General features: G+C 42.8%; 1 protein-coding gene across 1 annotated transcript in view; it reads left to right on the forward strand.

Annotated features, from left to right (window-relative positions):
- The window catches only part of fgf24 (fibroblast growth factor 24), a 158,089-nt gene that overhangs the window by 131,317 nt on the left and 5,667 nt on the right, over positions 1-21,105 (forward strand). Inside the window, exon 4 of the mRNA XM_059963491.1 lies at positions 2,380-2,486. Coding sequence (XP_059819474.1) covers positions 2,380-2,486 — 107 coding nt within the window. The remainder of the gene's footprint in view (positions 1-2,379; positions 2,487-21,105) is intronic.

Below are 21,105 nucleotides of genomic sequence, written 5' to 3' on the forward strand. Positions count from 1 at the left end.
ATAAATAGCTGACCTTTCGGGCCGAGACCTTTCATCAGGACTGGGAAGGAGGAAGGTGTCAGAAACCAGAATAAGAAGGTGGGCGGGGGAAGAAGAACAGGCTGGAAGGTGATAGGTGAGACAAGGAGAGGGAGAAGGTGGGAGCATGAGTGGGGGGGGGGAGTGAAGTAAGAAGCAGGGAGGAAAAGATATAGAGCTGAAGAAGAGGGAATCTGATAGCATAGAAAAGTGGGCCATGGAAGAAAGGGAAGGAGGGGGAAAGCAGAGGGAAGTGTTGGGGCAAGTGAGGACAAGAGAAGGGAAGAGGGTAACCAAGTTCGTTTATTGTGATCCACTCAGCAAATGACAGGTGCCGAATAAATGAAACCTCTTTGTTAGAGAACTCCTCAAAAATGCATTTATTGCTCATCCCAGGTGGATGTTGTTCACATGCTCCTTCATTATTTACTTAAACCAAATAAATTGCAGTTTAAAAGCATAAAGTGACTAAGCTAAATAAAGAAGTGCTGATAATTTTCCTGGAAAGGGTTGGTATTGTGTAGGTAGTTCTATGTACCAGTGGTTTTCTAGGCTTATTGGATGTAAAATCATAGAGTCATACAGCGAGAAAGCAAGCCCTTCAGCTAACTCGTTAGTGCCCACCAATTTAGTTCCATTTACCCTCATTTGCCCCATCTACCTCTGAAATGTCCCTATCCTTGTACCTATCCAAATGTCTTCTAAACATTGTTATTATACCACTTCTTCTGGCAGCTCGTTCCATGTACCGGCCACTCTATGTGTGTAATGGTTGCCCCTCCAGTCCCTTTTAAACCTTTCACCTTTCACCTTAAACCTATGCCTTTTAGTATTTAGTACCCGTTCTTGGAATTAGATAGTAAACCCAATTCTGATTCTGAATCATAAGACGCAAAAGTATGAGAATACAAATACCAACTGGCTCAGAGACATCTTCCATCCTCCTGTTATCAAACTCCTGAACAGACAATAAAAGTCAACTCCTGATTTCCTGCTGTAAGGAATTTGTACGTTCTCCCCATGGGTTTCCTCCAGTTTCGGCCCACATTCCAAAGGAGTGTGGGTCTGTAGGTTAGTTGGCCACATGGCTGTAATTCGGCTTCACAGGCTCGTTGGGCCAGAAGGGCTTGTTACTGTGGTGTATCTCTAAATAAAAATAAAATAACTAAAAATCTTTCTATCCACAGCACCTCATGTACCCTTTACATTTTATCTGTACCCTTTACATTACATCTGTAATTGTAACACGATATTCTACATTCTGGCTTTTTTTCCCCTTTTGTACTCATTTAATGTACTTAATGTACGGAATGGTTTATCTGGATTCACTAAACAAAGTCTTTTCACTGTGTCGGATTCTAGTGTTTAAATCTGAGATTCTTATCAAAGTCAGGAATGAGGTACAAAATTTGCTGTTGTTTTATTAAGAGTTGATAGAACAAAGAGAACAGAAACAAAACAGCGACGGGGGAGTCACTACTATTTCAGGAAGAGAGGAACTAAGGATGGTGACGAGTTTAAAACAGCTATTTTTATACACAAAGACAAGATTTACAAACTCACTCTCCATTCCAGCTTGACAAATACAGTGCTGGACATGGAGACAATTGATTTTTAAATAGCAAATAAAATGACAATTAAAAGTAAACAGTGAGGTAATTAACATACTCAGGAATGAAGATTGTTGTCATTTGATCAACTAGACTTTTGAACAGTTCAATCCGATCATTTGATGTTAGTTGGTGAGATAATTAGTTTACTAGTGAGGTGGGCTTCATTTGCATGGTTGGGTACAAAATAGATGAGACTCAATAAGATTGCCGGGGACCTAGAACAAGTGGTGGCATGTTAGCATAATGGTTAGTGTACTGCTATTTCAGCCGCCAGTGCCTCGAATTCAATTCTGCTGCTGCCTGTAAGGAGTTTACACGTTCTCCCTGTGACCACCTGGGTTTCCTCCAGGTGCTCCGGTTCCCTCCCACATTCTAAAAATGTATGGGTTAGTAGGTTCATTGGGCAGTGTGGGCTTATTGGCTGGGAAGAGCCTGTGGCCACTACATCTCCTAAATAAATAAAAAATGAATTAATAATAGAATCATTTGTTCACTCGTTATGCACCATGTCATATGACATGAGGGCTCATCGTCTTCCCATGAACATGATAGTTCTTGGCAATTTTTTCTACAGAACTGGTTTGCCATTGCCTTTTTCCTGGCAGTGTGAATGGAATAGAGAGGCTATTAGTGGCATGCTTGTCCATGGGATAATAAGGGTACACAGATCCATGATTTAGTGGACCAGGATCCATGCCTCAATCCTTCCTCTTCTCATTCCACAATTTTTTTCCCCTTCCCATTCCAGCTCTTCTGGTGGTGGAGACGGACACCTTCGGCAGTCACGTAAGGATCAAGGGAAAAGAGACGGGACATTACATCTGCATGAGCAAACGTGGGAAGATTCTCGGCAAGGTAATGGCTTTCATTTGAGATCTGGGCTCAGTAAATACCAATAACTTGTCTTACTGCAATGAACTATCCCTGCTGGAGTCAGAATTGATTTATGGTTTCTGCCTCATTTGCTCCCAGACACTGGAAACACATTTATAAAGGAATCAGTTCAATAGGTGTCAACTATGACTAAGTGGACAGCATTTCTGTCTCTGTATCAGAAGACATTGGGCATAATCAATAGGACTAGACTATAAAAGCAAGGATGTGATGCTGAGGCTTTATAAGGCATTGGCCAGACCATATTTCAAAGTTCAAGGTCCAATGTAAATTTGTTATCAAAGTACATATCGGAGATTCATTTTCTTGCGGACATACTCATAATAGAATCTATAGAAGACCCCACCAACAGGGCAGGTAACCAGCATGCAAAAGACAGCAAACTGTCCAAATACCAAAAAAGAAAGAAAAATAAATAAATATACAAGTAATAAATATCGAGAACATGAAATGAAGAGTCCTTGAAAGTGAGTCCATTGTTTATGGGAACAGTTCAGTGATGGGGCAAATGAAGTTGAATGAAGTTATCCCCTGATGGTTGAGGAGTAATAACTGCTGCTGAACCTGGTGGTGTGAGTCCTGAGGCTCCTGTATCTTATTCCTGAGGGCAGCAGTGGGAAGGGACCATGGCCTTGGTGGTTGGGGTCCTTTACGATGGATACCGCTTTCTTGCAGCAATGTTTCATGTAGATATACTCAATGATGGGGAGGGATTTACCCATGATGGACTGGGCTGTATCCATTACTTTTTGAAGGATTTTCCATTCAAGAGCATTGATATTTCCATACCAGGCTGTGATTTAGCCAGGCAATATACTCTCCACTAGACATCTATAGCTAAGTTTGTCAAAGTTTTAGATGTAATGTGAAATCTTCATGGAACTTCATAAAAGTGCTTTCTTTGCAATTGCAGTTATGTGCTAGGTCTTCTGAAATGATAATGCCAAGGAATTTAATGATGCTGACCCTCTCCACTTCTGTTCCCCCAGTGGGAACTGGCTGATGGACCTCTGGTTTCCTCTCCTGAAGTCAACTATCAGCCCTCTTGGTCTTGCTGCCATTGAGTGAGAAGTAGTTGCTGTGGCACCATTCAGCCAGATTTTCAATCTCTCTCCAATATGCTGAACTTTGATTTGGCCAACGACAATGGTGTCATCATCAAACTTAAATGTGGGATGGCAGCTGTGCTTAGCCTCATAGTCACAAGTATAAAGCAAGCAGACAAGCCTTGTGGTGCACCTGTCTGATGGAGATTGTGGAGGAGATGTTGTTGACAGACCAAATTACCGGAGGTATGCAAGTGCAGAAATCGAGGATCCAATCACACAAGGAGATATTGACGTCAAGGTCTAAACACTTATTGATTAGTTTTGAAGGATGATAGTGGTGTCTCAGAAAGGCAGTGTCCATTACCAAAGACCTCCAGCACCCAGGGCATGCATTTTTCTCACTGTTACCATCAGGTAGGAGATACAGAAGCCTGAAGGCACACACTCAGCAATTCAGGAACAGCTTCTTCCTCTCTGCCATCCGATTCCGAAATGGACTTTGAAGCTTTGGATAATACCTCACTTTTTTAATATATAGTATTTGTCTTTACACATTTTAATAATCTTTTTCCTTGTCAATCTTTTTTATTAATATCAACATATTAAAAATAGCAAATATTACCACACAATTATTGGGATTACATTGTTAATAGTTAACATAAATAAATATGTACTCAATTGATACAAGGGAATTAAGCATCCCAAAATCATACAAAATACAAATATGGTGTATACAGAGCAAAAAATGTAATAACAAATAGAAAAAAGAAAAAAATATATATATACTCCCAAAAAAACTAATCTATCCAAAACTAACCAAAAACTAAAAAAAAAGAGAAGAAAAAGAAAAAGAAACGGGCTGTTTATAATGTCTAAAAAAAGAACTATAAGTGCCATCAACTCCAATCCTCTCTACATGTATAGGACAAGAAGAAAAAAACAGAAATAGGTCTGGAAAAGGTCAAATAACATCATGTGAAAATGTTGAATTAATGGCCTCCAAGTCTTTTCAAATTTAATAGAAGGATCATATATAATGCTTCTAATTTTTTCTAAGTTTAAACATAGCATAGTTTGAGAGAACCAATGAAATGTGGTTAGAGGGTTGATCTCTTTCCAATTCAACAAAATAGATCTTTTACCCATTAATGTAAGAAATGCAATCATCCTATGAGCTGAAGGGGTTAAATAATTTGGCTCTATCATTGATAGACCAAAAATTGCAGTAATAGGATGAGGTTGTAAATCAATACTCAATACTGTTGAAATAATGTCGAAGATATCTTTCCAGTAATTTTTCAAAGATGGACATGACCGAAACATATGAGTTAGAGAGGCTGTCTCAGAGTGACATCTATCAAATATAGGATATATATGGAAATAATAATGAGCTAATTTATCCGTGGACATATGGGCACTATGCACTACCTTACAGACAGACAGACAGGCAGACATACTTTATTGATCCTGAGGGAAATTGGGTTTTGTTACAGTCGCACCAACCAAGAATAGTGTAGAAATGTAGCAATATAAAACCATAAATAATTAAATAATAATAAGTTAATCATGCCAAGTTGAAATAAGTCCAGGACCAGCCTATTGGCTCAGGGTGTCTGACACTCTGAGGGAGGAGTTGTAAAGTTTGATGACCACAGGCAGGAATGACTTCCTATGACGCTCAGTGTTGCATCTCGGTGGAATGAATCTCTGGCTGAATGTACTCCTGTGCCTAGCCAGTACATTATGGAGTGGATGGGAGACATTGTCCAAGATGGCATGCAACTTGGACAGCATCCTCTTTTCAGACACCACCGTCAGAGAGTCCAGTTCCACCCCCACAACGTCACTAGCCTTTTGGATGTTTGGAATATATAGAGGATGAGTTAACTAATTGAAGAACTTTTTCCCATTTTTCAATAGGTAAAGTAAGCTTAAGTTCCCTTTCCTAATCATTCTTAATTTTATTAGACACGTCTCGACGTATCTATTCAATATCTAATCTATTCAATATACGTAATTGATTTACCTCTTTATTTATTATGTTTTTTTATTTTTTTTTTCACTCTACCTGCTGGACTATGTGTTGCATTGAACTGCTGCTGCTAAGTTAAGAAATTTCATGTCACTTCCTGGTGATAATAAACCTGATTCTGATTGCCAAGGTATATTTGATAAGGTGTATCCTGATGTATGCATCTTTGCTGTCCAGTTGTTCCAGAGTTGAGTGAAGAGCCAATGAGATGGCATCTGCTGTGGATCTGTTGTGCTGGTAGGCAAATGGGAATGGCATTTGGAGAATTGTGAGCAGTTTTGGACCCATTATTGAAGAAAAGGTGTGCTGTCAATGGAAAGCTTTATGAGAATGACCCTGTGAATGAAAGAGTTAATGTAGGAGGAGCATTTGATGGCTCTGGGCCAGTACTCACTGGAGTATAGAAGAATGAGTGAAGAGCTCATTGAAACATACCAAATATTGAAAGGCCTAGTTAGAATGGATGTGGAAAGGATCTTTCCTAATGTGGGTGAATCGAGTAACAGAGGGCACAAGCTCAGAATACAGAGATGAGGAGGAATTTGTTTATCCAGAGGGTGGTGAATCTGTGGATTTCATTGCCACAGGTAGCTGTGGAGGCCGTCATACTGGTATATTTAAAGTGGAGGTTAATAGGTTCAAATGGTTCCATTTAATATCAGAGAATGTATATAGTATACAATCTGAAATTCTTACTCTTCACAGGCATACACGAGAAAAGAAAGAACCCTAAAGAATGAACAGGAAAACATTATTAACCCAAAGCCCCCGCTCCTCCCCACTCACAACCTGCAACAAAGCATCAACCTCATCCCTCCTCCCACCCATTCAGCAGAAATCATCAGCACCCACCACCCACCAAACAAGCAATAGCAAAGCCCCCAAAGAGAGGCCATGATCTGCAGTCAACAAAACCCATTGTTAACCCAACACTTTTTCTTTTCTCACTAATAGAGAGCAAAAGGTGAGACTAAGAAGCAGTTGCTGTTATGGTGTTACAATCTGTCATGTTGCTTTTTATTTCAAGATCATCTGACTAAAGAATCAGCAGCAAACTCTCCCCACCATCGAGAGAAAGAGAGAGAGGGAGTGATCACTCGAGTACGGGAACCTCCATCTCCATTTGAGAGGGGATCTGATTGAAACATATAAGATTATTAAGGGATTGGACAAGGTAGAGGCAGGAAATATGTTCCAGATGCTGGGAGAGTCCAGTACCAGAGGGCATGGTTTGAGAACAAGGGGTAGGTCACTTAGGACAGAGTTAAGAAAAAACTTCTTCTCCCAGAGAGTTGTGGGGGTCTGGAATGCACTGCCTCGGAAGGTAGTAGAGGCCAATTCTCTGGACGCTTTCAAGTAGGAGCTAGATAGGTATCTTATGGATAGGGGAATCAAGGGATATGGGGATAAGGCAGGAACTGGGTATTGATAGTAATTGATCAGCCATGATCTCAAAATGGCAGTGCAGGCTTGAAGGGCCGAATGGTCTACTTCTGCACCTATTGTCTATTGTCTATTGTCTATAAAATCCTGATGTTCCTTCTCACGTGACAGTGGCACAGAATCAGTCATCCACAGGACCACACAGAGGCACATCCCAAAGGCATGTGTCTTCCAGGCTGCTCCTGGATATGTTGAAAAATGGCCCGTTGGTGAGCTCCAGGAGCAGGAACTCATCCGCTGTGAAAAACCGGAGTTCGAGTGCAGCTGCAGATCACGGACTTTGACAGAGCTTCAACCACCATGAAAAGGGAAAATGAGACATTAAAGAGAGGAATTTAAGCTGTTTCCACAGATGAGCTCGAAGAAGCAGCCATTTGATGCCACTAGGTTATTGATTAGTAAAGATGTCAAAGGTTACAGGGAGAAGGCAGGAAAGTAGGTTTGAAAGGGATAATGAAGCAGCCATGATAGAATAGCAGAGCAAACTTGATGGGCCAAATGGCCTAATTCTGCTTCTATATCTTATGGGCTTATTGTCCATTGAAATCAGGTACTCAATATAGACAGTCCAGGATTTTCAGCATGGTTTTGCAGGAGATACAGATATTCAGTTAGCCACCAGAAACAAAGAGGATGAACTTGATGGGGCAATTGTTCACCTTCCATCTTTTATGAAAATCTTGAGGGTGAACTGATGGTTGTCACCACTACTGTAGAAATACCTGAGGTAAAGGCAGTCAGGGCTTCATCAGCATTTTATCAGAACAATCAGGAGCAGCTCTACTGTATAAAACAAAGCGTGGCATGAAACAGGCCCTTCAGTCCATCTCTTCTAGACTGACTTTGTTACCCAGTGAGCTAGTCCCATCAGCCCATGTGTGGCCTATAACCCTTTAAAACTCTCCTATCCATGTACTTATAGAGTATGTAGGACAGACTTGGAGAATACTATCCACAGGACTACACAAACATCAGCCAGCCATAAGAAGACATGATCCTCTGTCACTCCTCTCAGTGCACAAAGACCAAGAAGGGCACAAATTTGTCTGGAGAAAATACAAAATTCCTGGTCAAAGTACCAAACAAGAAATCAGGAGAATTCTTAGAAGCTTGGTTCTCAGTGGAAGACTCTATTAACAAGCGATTTGAACTGGACGTAAGTTATGAAGCCTGCAGGATCAGGACCAAGGGGTGAGCTGTGGACTCCCAAGGAGCCAATGCTCACAACGACTGATGACCAGGGACATGGGCCAGTGGAATCACTCAAAGGTTCAAAGGTTTATTTATTATCAAAGTATACAATTCTGAAATCCTTCTTCTCCAGATAGCCATTAAACCAAGAAAGAAGGGAATGGCAGTATGATCATCAACCCCCAAATCCCCCTCTCCCACACACAAAAGATGAGAACCATCAGATCAAAACACAAAACATAAAAAAACTATAAGACTGAAAAATAGTCTATAGTCCAAGTCCATATCCAAAACGCAGAGAACCTGGTTTACACACTCTGCCCATTGTGGCAGGCCTTTCCCTTGGTGGCAGGCGCCATCTTGACCGGTTAGGTTAGTTAGGTTACTCAGCGACCTGATTGGCTGGGACCCAGCGGAGACTAACAGCAACCAATCAGAACAATGTGTTAGACCAAGATAAATACAAGCACTCAGCAGAAACAACTTTCAGTAGGACATTGATGATGTCACCAAAACTGGTGACAAAACATTTGCAACCCAACCCACAGGCTCGGCAAACAACCCTGCAAACTTATAGAGTCACAGAGCACTACAGTACAGAAAACATGCCCTTTGGCCCATCTAATCCATGCTAGCCTATCTATTTGTCTAGACCCATCCACCTGCTCTTGGACTATAGCCTTCCATACCTCTCCCATCCAAGTTCCACCCAAACTTCTCTCAAATGCTACAATTGAACCTACATCCACAACTTCCACTGGCAGCTCATTCCAGATTCTCACCACCCTCTGAGTGAATAAGTCTGCCCTCAGATTCCCCTTACTTATTTCACCTTTCACCCTTAATCCATGACTTCTAGTTCTAGTCTCACCCATCCTGAAGGAAAAAAGCTATTGTTTAATTTTAATTGTTGCTAATGTGCTTGTCTCAATCTCTATTTAAGGCAGCCCATTGCAAATACACACCATCCTTTGCTGCCCCTGATAACCCTGCATATGTGGGTTGGTAGGAGCGAGGAGTGGGGCTTGTTTTGCTGTTGCTGTTTTGAAACTCATTATGTTCTGTGTTGCCCTGCTGACTGTTGTGGGCACACTATGTTGTTGCTGTACTGTGAGTTGACACTTGCGGGCTGCCCCCAGCATATCCCGGTTTGTTGGCTGTTAACACAAATGGTAACAATTCGCTGTATGTTTCAAAGTACATGAGATCAATTAATTAATTAATCTGATTCTGAATCTGGACATTGTGGGCATGCTCTGTTAGCACTGGAATATTTGGTGACACTTGCTCCCAGCACACCTTTAGCTTGTGTCGGTTGCTAAAGCAAATGATGCATGTTTTGAGGAACAGATGAGAAATAAATTTGAATCCTGAATCTTGAATCTTTTGAATTAATGGCGTGGAAAAGAAAAATGCCTTTTTTACAGCTGAGGCTCAGGGTCAGTATAATTTGGTGCCTTTTTATGTTGAGCAACACTGAAAGTGCCTGAATAAAATGGTAGGGAACGGACAGTGTGTGCTACTGCTGGGGCCCAGGCAGCTGTCTGCTCTAAGGACATTGGAACTCAGTTCCAAATATTCCAAGTAAGAAGTTAAAGTTTAAACTCTGTAGATTGCAGGTAACAAGATTTATCATGGCACGGACTAAAGCAGAGTTTTCTTTGCACAAAATGATCAATTGGTACTATTAAATCAGTGTGAATTCCAGTGCTATGATCCCAAGAATGAAAGGGTTAACATCGGAGGGGCAAGAGGGGGAGGTGTTGCATTGCTTGTCCGAGAAAATATTACAGCGGTGCTTTGGCAGGATAGATTAGAGGGCTCGTCTAGGGAGACTATTTGGGTGGATTTGAGGAATGGAAAAGGTGTAGTAACACTTATAGGGATGTATTATAGACCACCTAATGGGGAAATGAGAATTGGAGGAGCAAATTTGTAAGGAGATAGCAGAGATTTGTAGTAGGTACAAGATTGTGATTGTGGGAGATTTTAATTTTCCACACATAGACTGGGAAGCCCATTCTGTAAAAGGGCTAGATGGTTTGGAGTTTGTAAAATGTGTGCAGGATAGTTTTTTGCAGCAATACATAGAGGTACCAACTAGAGAAGGGGCAGTGTTGGATCTCCTGTTAGGGAATGAGATAGGTCAGGTGATGGACGTAGGTATTGGGGAGCACTTCGGGTCCAGTGATCACAATACCATTAGTTTCAATATAATTATGGAGAAGGATAGGACTGGACCCAGGGTTGAGATTTTTCATTGGAGAAAGGCTAACTTTGAGGAGATGCGAAAGGATTTAGAAGGAGTGGATTGGGACAAATTGTTTTATGGGAAGGATGTAATAGAGAAATGGAGGTCATTTAAAGGTGAAATTTTGAGGGTACAGAATCTTTATGCTCCTGTTAGGTTGAAAAGAAAGGTTAAAAGTTTGAGAGATCCATGGTTTTCAAGGGATATTGGAAACTTGGTTCAGAAAAAGAGAGAGATCTACAATAAATATAGGCAGCATGGAGTAAATGAGGTGCTCGAGGAATATAAAGAATGTATAAAGAATCTTAAGAAAGAAATTAGAAAAGCTAAAAGATATGAGGTTGCTTTGGCAAGTAAGGTGAAAATAAATCCGAAAGGTTTCTACAGTTATATTAATAGCAAAAGGATAGTGAGGGATAAAATTCGTCCCTTAGAGAATCAGAGTGGACAGCTATGTGTGGAGCCAAAGAAGATGGGGGAGATTTTGAACAATTTCTTTTCATCGGTATTCACTAAGGAGAAGGATATTGAATTGTATAAGGTAAGGGAAACAAGTAGGGTAGTTATGGAAACTATGATGATTAAAGAAGAGGAAGTACTGACGCTTTTAAAGAATATAAAAGTGGATAAGTCTCCAGGTCCTGACAGGATATTCCTTAGGACCTTGAGGGAAGTTAGTGTAGAAATAGCAGGGGCTCTGACAGAAATATTTCAAATGTCATTAGAAACGGGGATGGTGCCGGAGGATTGATGTATTGCTCATGTGGTTCCATTGTTTAAAAAGGATTCTAAGAATAAACCTAGCAATTATCGGCCTGTAAGTTTGATGTCAGTGGTGGGTAAATTAATGGAAAGTATTCTTAGAGCTGGTATATATAATTATCTGGATAGACAGTGTCTGATTAGGAGCAGTCAACATGGATTTGTGCATGGAAGGTCATGTTTGACAAATCTTATTGAATTTTTTGAAGAGGTTACTAGGAAAGTTGATGAAGGTAAAGCAGTAGATGTTGTCTATATGGACAACATATAAGGTTCCACATGGAAGGTTAGATTGAAGGTTTAATTGTTAGGTTTTAATATCGAAGTAGTAAAATGGATTCAACAGTGGCTGGATGGGAGATGCCAAATAGTAGTCGTGGATAACTGTTTGTCAGGTTGGAGGCCGGTGACTAGTGGTGTGCCTCAAGGATCTGTAATGGGTCCAATGTTGTTTGTCATATAGATTAATGACCTGGATGATGGGGTGGTAAATTGGATTAGTTAGTATGCAGATAATGCTAAGATAGGTGGTGTTGTGGATAATGAAGTAGGTTTTCAAAGCTTGCAGAGAGATATAGGCCAATTAGAAGAGTGGGCTGAAAGATGGCAGATGGGGGTTAATGCTGAGAAGTGTGAGGTGCTACATTTTGGTAGGAATAATCAAAATAGTACATACATGCTAAATGGTAGGGCACTGAGGAATGCAGTAGAACAGAGTGATCTAGGAATAATGGTGCATAGTTCCCTGAAGGTGGAATCTCATGTGGATAGGGTGGTGAAGAAAGCTTTTGGTATGCTGGCCTTTATAAATCAGAGCATTAAGTATAGGAGTTGGGATGTAATGTTAAAATTGTACAAGGCATTGGTGAGGCTGAATTTGGAGTATTGTGTACAGTTCTGGTCACCGAAATACAGGAAAAATGTCAACAAATTAGAGAGAGTATAGAGGGGATTTACTAGGATGTTACCTGGGTTTCAGCACCTAAGTTACAGAGAAAGGTTGAACAAGTTAGGTCTTTATTCTTTGGAGCGTAGAATGTTGAGGGGGGACTTGATAGAGGTATTTAAAATTATGAGGGGGGTAGATAGAGTTGATGTGGGTAGGCTTTTTCCATTGAGACTAGGGGAGATTCAAACCAGAGAACCCAAGTTGAGAGTTAAGGGGCAAAAGTTTAGGGGTAACACGAGGGGAAACTTCTTTACTCAGAAAGTGGTAGCTGTGTGGAATGAGCTTCTAGTAGAAGCGGTAGAGGCAGGTTCGATTTTGTCATTTAAAAAAAAATTGGATAGGTATATGGACAGGAAAGGAATGGAGGGTTATGGGCTGAGTGTGGGTCAGTGGGATTAAGTGAGAGTAAGCGCTTGGCACAGACTAGAAGGGCCGAGATGGCCTGTTTCTGTGCTGTAATTGTTATATGGTTAACATATGATGAGTGTTTGGTGGCTCAGGGCCAGTTTAGAAGAATGGGGGGGGGGGTGTGGAGGACGGGGGTGGGGGGAGAGGCTGGAAATTCGCACTGAAACCCGTCACATATGGAAGGCCTAAATAGAGTTGACGTGGAGCGGATGTTTCTCCACGTGGGGGAGTCGATGAGCAGAGGACACAGCCTCAGAGTAGAGAGATATTCCTTTAGAATAATAATGAGGAACAATTCCTTTAGACAGAGGGTGGAGAATCTGTGGAATTCATAGCTACGGACGGCTGTGGAGGCCAAGTCATTGGGTATATTTAAAGCCAAGGTTGATAGTTCATGATTAGTCAGGGTGTGAAAGGATACAGGGAGAAGGCAGGAAAATAAGGTTAAGAGGGATAATGAATCAGCCATGATGGAATGACAGAGCAGACTCGATGGGCTGAATGGCCTGATTCTGCTCCTATGTATGGTGTTACTGGAGTTGGAGGATCTCCGTGCGGGAAGCCACTTTCAAGGGTGTGTAACCTGTCTAGACTGGTTTCTGGCTTGAGATTCACAGATAACAGAATTACTGCATGTTACTGGCCCTTCAGCTCACCATGATAGAACATAGAACATTACTACAAAGTACCTGCCCCTCTGCCCACTATTGTGTGCTGAGCTTTTAACCTACTCCAAAATGAATCCTCTCACCCCCCCCAATTAGCCCTCCATTGTTCTATCATCCAAGTGAATCTCTTACACGTCCCTAATGGATCTGCTTCTATCTCCACCCCCAGGAACATGTTTCACACACTCACCACCCCCCGTGTAAAAAACATACCTCTGACATCCCCCCTATACATTCCACCAATCACCTTAAAATGATGTTCCCTTGTACTAGCCTTTCTGCCCTGGGAAGAAGTCTCTGGCTATCCACTTGATCTATGCCTCTTATCTCGTACACCTCTATTGAGTCACCTGTCATCCTCCTTCACTCCAAAGAAAAAAGCCCTGGCTCACTCAACCTGTCCTCATAAGACATGCTCTCTAATGCAGGCAACATCCAGGTAAAACTCCTCTGCACCCTAAACTCACACACACCCAGAACAGGAACAGCTCAGATCAGACACAGAATGAATCTCCCCACACACTCTCACACTCCCAGGACAGGGGCAGCACAGATCAGACACAGAATAAATCTCCCCCCACACTCACACACACCCAGAACAGGGGCAGCACAGATCAGACACAGAATGAATCTCCCACCACACTCTCACACTCCCAGAACAGGAACAGCTCAGATCAGACACAGAATGAATCTCCCCCCACACTCTCACACTCCCAGGACAGGGACAGCACAGATCAGACACAGAATGAATCTCCCCCCACACTCTCACACTCCCAGAACAGGAACAGCTCAGATCAGACACAGAATGAATCTCCCCCCACTCTCTCACACTCCCAGGACAGGGGAAGCACAGATCAGACACAGAATGAATCTCCCCCCACACTCACACACTCCCAGAACAGGGGCAGCACAGATCGGACACAGAATAAATCTCCCCCCACACTCACACACACCCAGAACAGGGGCAGCACAGATCGGACACAGAATGAATCTCCCCCCACACTCTCACACTCCCAGGACAGGGATAGCATAGATCGGACACAGAATGAATCTCCCCCCACACTCACACACACCCAGAACAGGAACAGCACAGATCAGACACAGAATGAATCTCCCCCCACACTCACACACACCCAGAACAGGAACAGCTCAGATCAGACCAGAATGAATCTCCCCCCACACTCACACACTCCCAGGACAGGGACAGCACAGATCAGACACAGAATGAACCTCCCCCCACACTCACACACACCCAGAACAGGAACAGCTCAGATCAGACACAGAATGAATCTCCCCCCACACTCACACACTCCCAGGACAGGGGCAGCACAGATCGGACACAGAATAAATCTCCCCCCACACTCACACACACCCAGAACAGGGGCAGCACAGATTGGACAGAGAATGAATCTCCCCCCACACTCACATACACCCAGAACAGGGGCAGCACAGATCGGACACAGAATAAATCTCCCCCCACACTCACACACACCCAGAACAGCGGCAGCACAGATCGGACACAGAATGAATCTCCCCCCACACTCACACACACCCAGAACAGGAACAGCTCAGATCAGACACAGAATGAATCTCCCCCCACACTCTCACACTCCCAGGACAGGGGCAGCACAGATCAGACACAGACAGAATGAATCTCCCCCCACACTCACACACACCCAGAACAGGGACAGCACAGATCGGACACAGAATGAATCTCCCCGCACACTCACACACTCCCAGGACAGGAAAGCACAGATCAGACACAGAATGAATCTCCCCCCACACACACACTCCCAGGACAGGGGCAGCACAGATCAGACACAGAATAAATCTCCCCCCACACTCTCACACTCCCAGGACAGGGACAGCACAGATCGGACACAGAATGAATCTCCCGCACATGTCTAGATTCAGATTCAATGATTTATCACACGTACATGGAAACATTCAGAGAAGTGTGTTGTCAGCACTACGTAAGGGTGAGCAGGGACAGCCCACAAGTGTTACCACACGTTCTGGTACCAACATAACATGCCCACAATGCTCAGCAGAGGAGCACAGAACGCAATGAGCAACAGATCTACTGTAAAATCAGCCCCAGTCCTCCCTACTACCCACCCACCCACAGGGACAATCCTCCAACCCTGGGGCAGGCCTCGGAGACAGACCAGGAGAAGCACAGGTTAGATAAAGCCCACTACCCCCTTCCCTACGTCTCACTCACACAGAGCACCCGAGTATCCCTGGAGAGGGTGTACACAGTGTCCGCAGCTCTTCTGGGTGTATCTGGGACTGCTGACTGTCACAGGGGCTGCAGTGTATTCTAGATACAGATGCCAATTTTTTTTAGTTTGATCAACATGTTCTAAACACTGTACTGAGTGTTATGAAAATATCATAAGTACGCTAATAAACCTCTAAAAGTAATTGAATTAGATACAGAATAACGGTGCAGTATAGTAGTGCAGCAATTAGTACGATCACGTTACAGTACCAGTGATCAGAACCAGGATAAATGCAGTATTACTGACATAAGTTGTGAAATTTGTTGTTTTGCGGCAGTATTTCAGTGCAATACATAAAATATACTATAAATTACAATAAGATATGTCTTTTTTAAAATAATTAAATAAGTAATGCAAAGAAGGAGCAAAAATAGTGAGGTAGTGTTCAAAGGTTGATTGTCTGTTCAGAAATCTGATGGTAGAGGGGAAGAAGTTGGATGTGTGTTTTCAGGCTCCTGTCCTTCCTGCCTGATGGGAGTAGTGGGGAGATGGCATGTCCTGCATGCTGGGGGTCCTTAATAATGGTTATTGCTTTCTTGAGGCATCCCCTTTCCGCGGTGTTCTCGATGACGCGGAGGCTAGTGCCCGTGACAGAGCGGGCTAAGTTTAGACACTTGAAGGTCTGGACAGTTCCTCATCAAATCGGAGGTGTCTGCGACACGCCGCTGAAGATTTCTCAGATGCGCTGATCTCTACCTTTCCTCCGCCAGGTAACGAGAGAAAGGCAATTTGAAGCAGCCATGCGAACAATGCACATAATGTCCTCTGAAACACAGTGTTGAGGGTGATTTGATGGTGCAATCCACCATCAGAACAGGCAGTGTCCCTAGGAAGCAGAAAACCTAATTCACCTTTTAGGACAAGGGACTGAGAGGAGATTTGATAAAGTTATTTAAATTTATGGGGGGTATAGGTAAGGTTTAAGTCAGCAGGCTCTTTTCCACTGAGGTTGGCTGGGACTACAACCAAAGGGTGAAAGGTGAGAAGTTCAAGGGGAACATGAGAGGAAACTTCTTCACTCAAAGAGTCATGGGAATGTGGAATGAGCTGTCAGTGGAAGTGGTACATGCAGTTTTGATTTCAACACTTAAGGGAAGTTTGGATATGGTCGTGGTGCAGGTCAATGGGAGTAGACAGTTTAAATGGTCTGGCATGGACAAGATGGGCTGAAGGGCCTGTCTTGGTGCTGTACTTTTCTATGATTCAATGAAAGCTGCTGAGGTCCAAAACAATCACGCACTAGGGAATTTCTCAACTGCCGCCAAACACAAACATTGGTGCCAAGCCAACCCCTGCAACCCAACAAAGATCTTTCTGCTGCCACGCCAACAATAAGTAATGTCTACTTAGCCTGACTCAGCTGCTCACCTGGAGAGCCTGAGTAAAGCAGCCGCTGAATGTGACGGCTGTGTACCTAGTGTGTTCAGCCTGAGCTCTGCGGTGTGTGACTAGAGATGGCACTGCACAGGCAGAAATGAAACGAGTCAACAGTGTTTACCATGGAAGAATGGAGCAAAGACTTGCATTTCTGTCCTGATACTTACACCCTTGAGACGTCCCACAATGCTTGACAGAGAACATACACTCAGGGCTACTTTATTAGATTCCTCCTGTACCTCGTGGTCTCCTGCTGCTGTAGCCCGTCCACTTCGAGGTTTGACGTGTTGTGTGTTCAGAGATGCTCTTCTGCACATCACTGTTGTAACACGTGGTTACCTGAGTTGCTGTCACCTTCCTGTCAACTTGAACCAGTCTGACCTCACTCATTAACAAGGCATTTTTGTCTACAGAACTACTGCTCACTGAATGTTTTTTAGTTTTTGTGCCATTCTCTGTAAACTCTAGAGGAAGTTGTGCATGAAAACCCTAGGAGATCAGTAGTTTCTGAGATACTCAACTACCCCATCTGACACCAACAATCATTCCATGGTCAAAATCACTTAGATCACATTTCTTCCCTATGCTGATGTTTGGTCTGAACAACAACTGAACTTCTTGACCAAGCCTGCGTGCTTTTATGCATTGAGTTGCTGCCACATGACTGGCTGATTATATATTTTCATTAACTAGCAGGTGTGCAGGTGTACCTGATAAAGTGGCCGCTGAAGCATGTTACGAAAGTCTGCAGAGCAAACGGGACCGACGAGGTGTTTCCACAAGAGGAAATATAAAATATGGTCGCTTTCTGTGTCAAACTATTCCACATCCCAGGAAACACAGAGGCAATTTTGAGTCATAGAACACTGCAGCTAGTCCGCCTCGACCCATCTGGTGCATGCCGAAATGTTAGTCATAGAGCACTACAGCATAGAATCAGGCCTTTTGGCCTATCTACTCCATACTGAACTGTTAGTCCCACCTGCACCTGGACCATATCCTCTCCCCATAACACTCCCATCCATGTACCTATCCAAACTTCTCTAAATGCTTAAATCATACCCACATCCATCAATTCCACTGGCCCCTCATTTCACACTCACACAACCCTCTCAGTGAAGAAGTTCCCCCTATTCTTACCCTTAAACATTTCAACTTTCACACATGACCTATGACCTCTAGTCCTAGTCGCTCCCAACCTCAGTGGAAAAGCCTTCTTGCACTTACCATATCGATACCCCTCATAACTTTGTGTACTTCCATCGAACTTCCCCTCATTCTCTTACACTCTCGGGAATAAAATCATAATTTATTCAACCGTTCCCTATAACTCAGGTCCCCAAGTCCTGGTAACGTCCTTGTAAATTGTACTCTTTCAATTTTAATGATATCTTTCCTGTAGGTAGGTGAGCAAAACTCCAAATTAGGCCTCACCAACATCTTATACAACTTCAACATAACATCCCAACTCCTGCACTCAATACTTTGATTTATGAAGGTCAATATGCCAAAAGCTTTCTTTACGACCTGTGACACCAATTTCAAGGAATTATGGACCTGTATTCCCAGATCCCTTTGTTCTACCGCACTCCTCTGTGTCCTATAAAAATGCAACACCTCACACTTGTCTACATTAAGTTCATCTGCCATTTTTCAGCACATTTTTCCAGCCATTCCAGATCCTGCTGCAAGCTTTGATAGCCTTTCTCAATGTCCTTTATGCCCCCAGTCTTAGTGTCGTCCACCATTCCGTTGGAGACTCACACCACCCTCTTGAGAAGTTCCCCATGTGAGTCCTGAAAATGGGTCTCAGCCCGAAACATCGACTATTCATTTCCAAAGATGCTGCCTGTCCTGCCGAGTTCTTCCGGCATTTTGTGTGTGTTACTCTGACATGTTGAATTTCTTTAGCCTCCTAAGGAAATAAAGGCACCGGTGCAAATTCTTGTCATGGTTGGACCAGAACAGGACATAGGTGATGTTCACTCCCAGGAATCTCAGGTGACACAAGAGAATGTTTGGAACGCCTTTGGTACTGAGCTTGCTACGTCCTTGATTTTGGGTAGGCTGGTGCACTGGGCAGTTTTAATCACCAGTTGTAGAGCCCTGGTGTCAGCCACAGTGCAGTGTCCGAACCACACAGTAATGCAGCATGTTTCGATGCTCTCCATAGCGTTTGATGACAGTGGATGAGAAGCCGTTTTTGAGTCAGATCATCCGGGCTTTCAAGCTCCTGTATCTTCTCACGGAAGACAGAAGAAAGAAAAAGGAATCCTCAAAAGCAATCCTCATTAATGCCTTTCACATACTTCATCTGGAAAACTTTGCCAATCTAATAGCCAACACCTACTCCTGTTGTGTTAAAATGCCAGCATGTTTAATATTGAATATTGAAAGGCTTAGACAGAGTGGATGTGGAAAGGGTGTTTCCTATAGTGGGGGGAGTCTAGGACCAGAGGGCACAGCTTCAGAATAGATGATTGTCCATTTAGAAAAGAGATGAGGAGGAATTTCTTTAGCCAGAGGGAGATGAATTTGTGGAATTCATTGCCACAGGCAGCTGGGGAGGCCAAGTCATTGGGTATATTTAAAGTGGAGGTTGATAGGTTCGTGGTTAGTCACATCATCAGTTACAGGGCGAAGGCAGGAGATTGGGGTTGAGAGTAATAATAAATCAGCCATAATAGAATGGCAGAGATGACTCGATGCTTCTATATCCTGTGGTCTTATGATATATTAACGGGTTTTCTGAAATGTAGTTGTCAGAATGTAGTGTTTGCACTCAGTGCCCACCTGCTCATTAATGCAAATATCTAATCAGCCATTCATGTAACATCAACTCAATGCAGATATGCTCAAGAGGTTCAGTTGTTGTTCAGACCAAACATCAGAATGGAGAAGAAATGTGACTTTGACTGTGGAATGATTGTTGGTGCCAGATGGGGTGGTTTGGGTGTCCTAAATACTGCTGATCTTCACACAGAACAGTCTCTAGAGCAGAGATTCCCAACCTTTTTATGCCATGGACCAATGCCATTAAGCAAGAGGTTCGTGCATCCCAGGTTGGGAAGCCCTGCTCGATAGTTTACAGAGAATGGTATGAAAAACAAAAAAAAAATCCAGTGAGCAGCAGTTCTGTGGGAGGTACACCCTGTTAATGGTAGAGATAAAAGGAGAATGGCCAGACTGGGTCAAGCTGACAGGAAAGTGACAGTAACTCGAATAACCACGTGTTACAACAGTGTTGTGCCGAAGAACATTTCTGAACAATACGCTGAAACTTGAAGTGAACAGGCAGAAGACCACACACCCGATTCCACTTCTGTACCTAATAAAATGGCCACTGCATGTATAGTTGTAAGAGTCTCTGAACCTTGCTACGTTTCTCTAAGAGCTGTCACAATACTACAATGGAAATTCAAATATTGTACAGAAATATATTACATGGACTTTGATATGCTGAGTTCATATTTGTATCAAAGCGACTATTTGCACAAAGGTCTGATACTATTGGGTTCACCATTAAGCCAAAGTCATGATTCGAAGGCATGTGGCTATGACGTAGTTTGTCTCTCTCCTCCGATTTCCTCTCTACAACCTCCTTTAAAACTGATAACATTCCCCAAGTGAATAATAGCAATGCAGGCTGCCCGCCCATTTGTCACCATATTTCCACAGATCCTGATTTGCTCAGATTGTCAGTTTCACCTTCAAGTCCTTAACTCCCAGCAGGAATCAGCTCCCTCCACCCTCTTCACTCCCGCTCCCTCAAGCCCTCGGAAACCTCAGCTGAACATGGCTCAGTGCGAGTTATGGCTTGGTGGTAAATCAAAAGCTCCAGATCACTCAGTTCAAAGTTTGAAGTAAATTTATTATCAAAGTTTGTATGTATCACTATATACTACTTTGAGATCCATTTTGCAGGCATTCACAGTAGAACAACAAAATGCAATAGAGTCAATGAAAAACAACCAAAGTGCGAAAGAAGACAAACTGTTCAAATTGAGTAATAATAGATAGATAGATAGATAGATAGATAGATAGATAGATAGATAGATAGATAGATAGATAGATAGACGGATGGATAGATAGATAGATAGATAGATAGATAGATAGATAGATAGATAGATAGATAGATAGATAGATAGACGGATGGATAGATAGA

This window comes from Hypanus sabinus, chromosome 3, assembly GCF_030144855.1.
Source record: "Hypanus sabinus isolate sHypSab1 chromosome 3, sHypSab1.hap1, whole genome shotgun sequence".
NCBI classification, from domain to species: domain Eukaryota; kingdom Metazoa; phylum Chordata; class Chondrichthyes; order Myliobatiformes; family Dasyatidae; genus Hypanus; species Hypanus sabinus.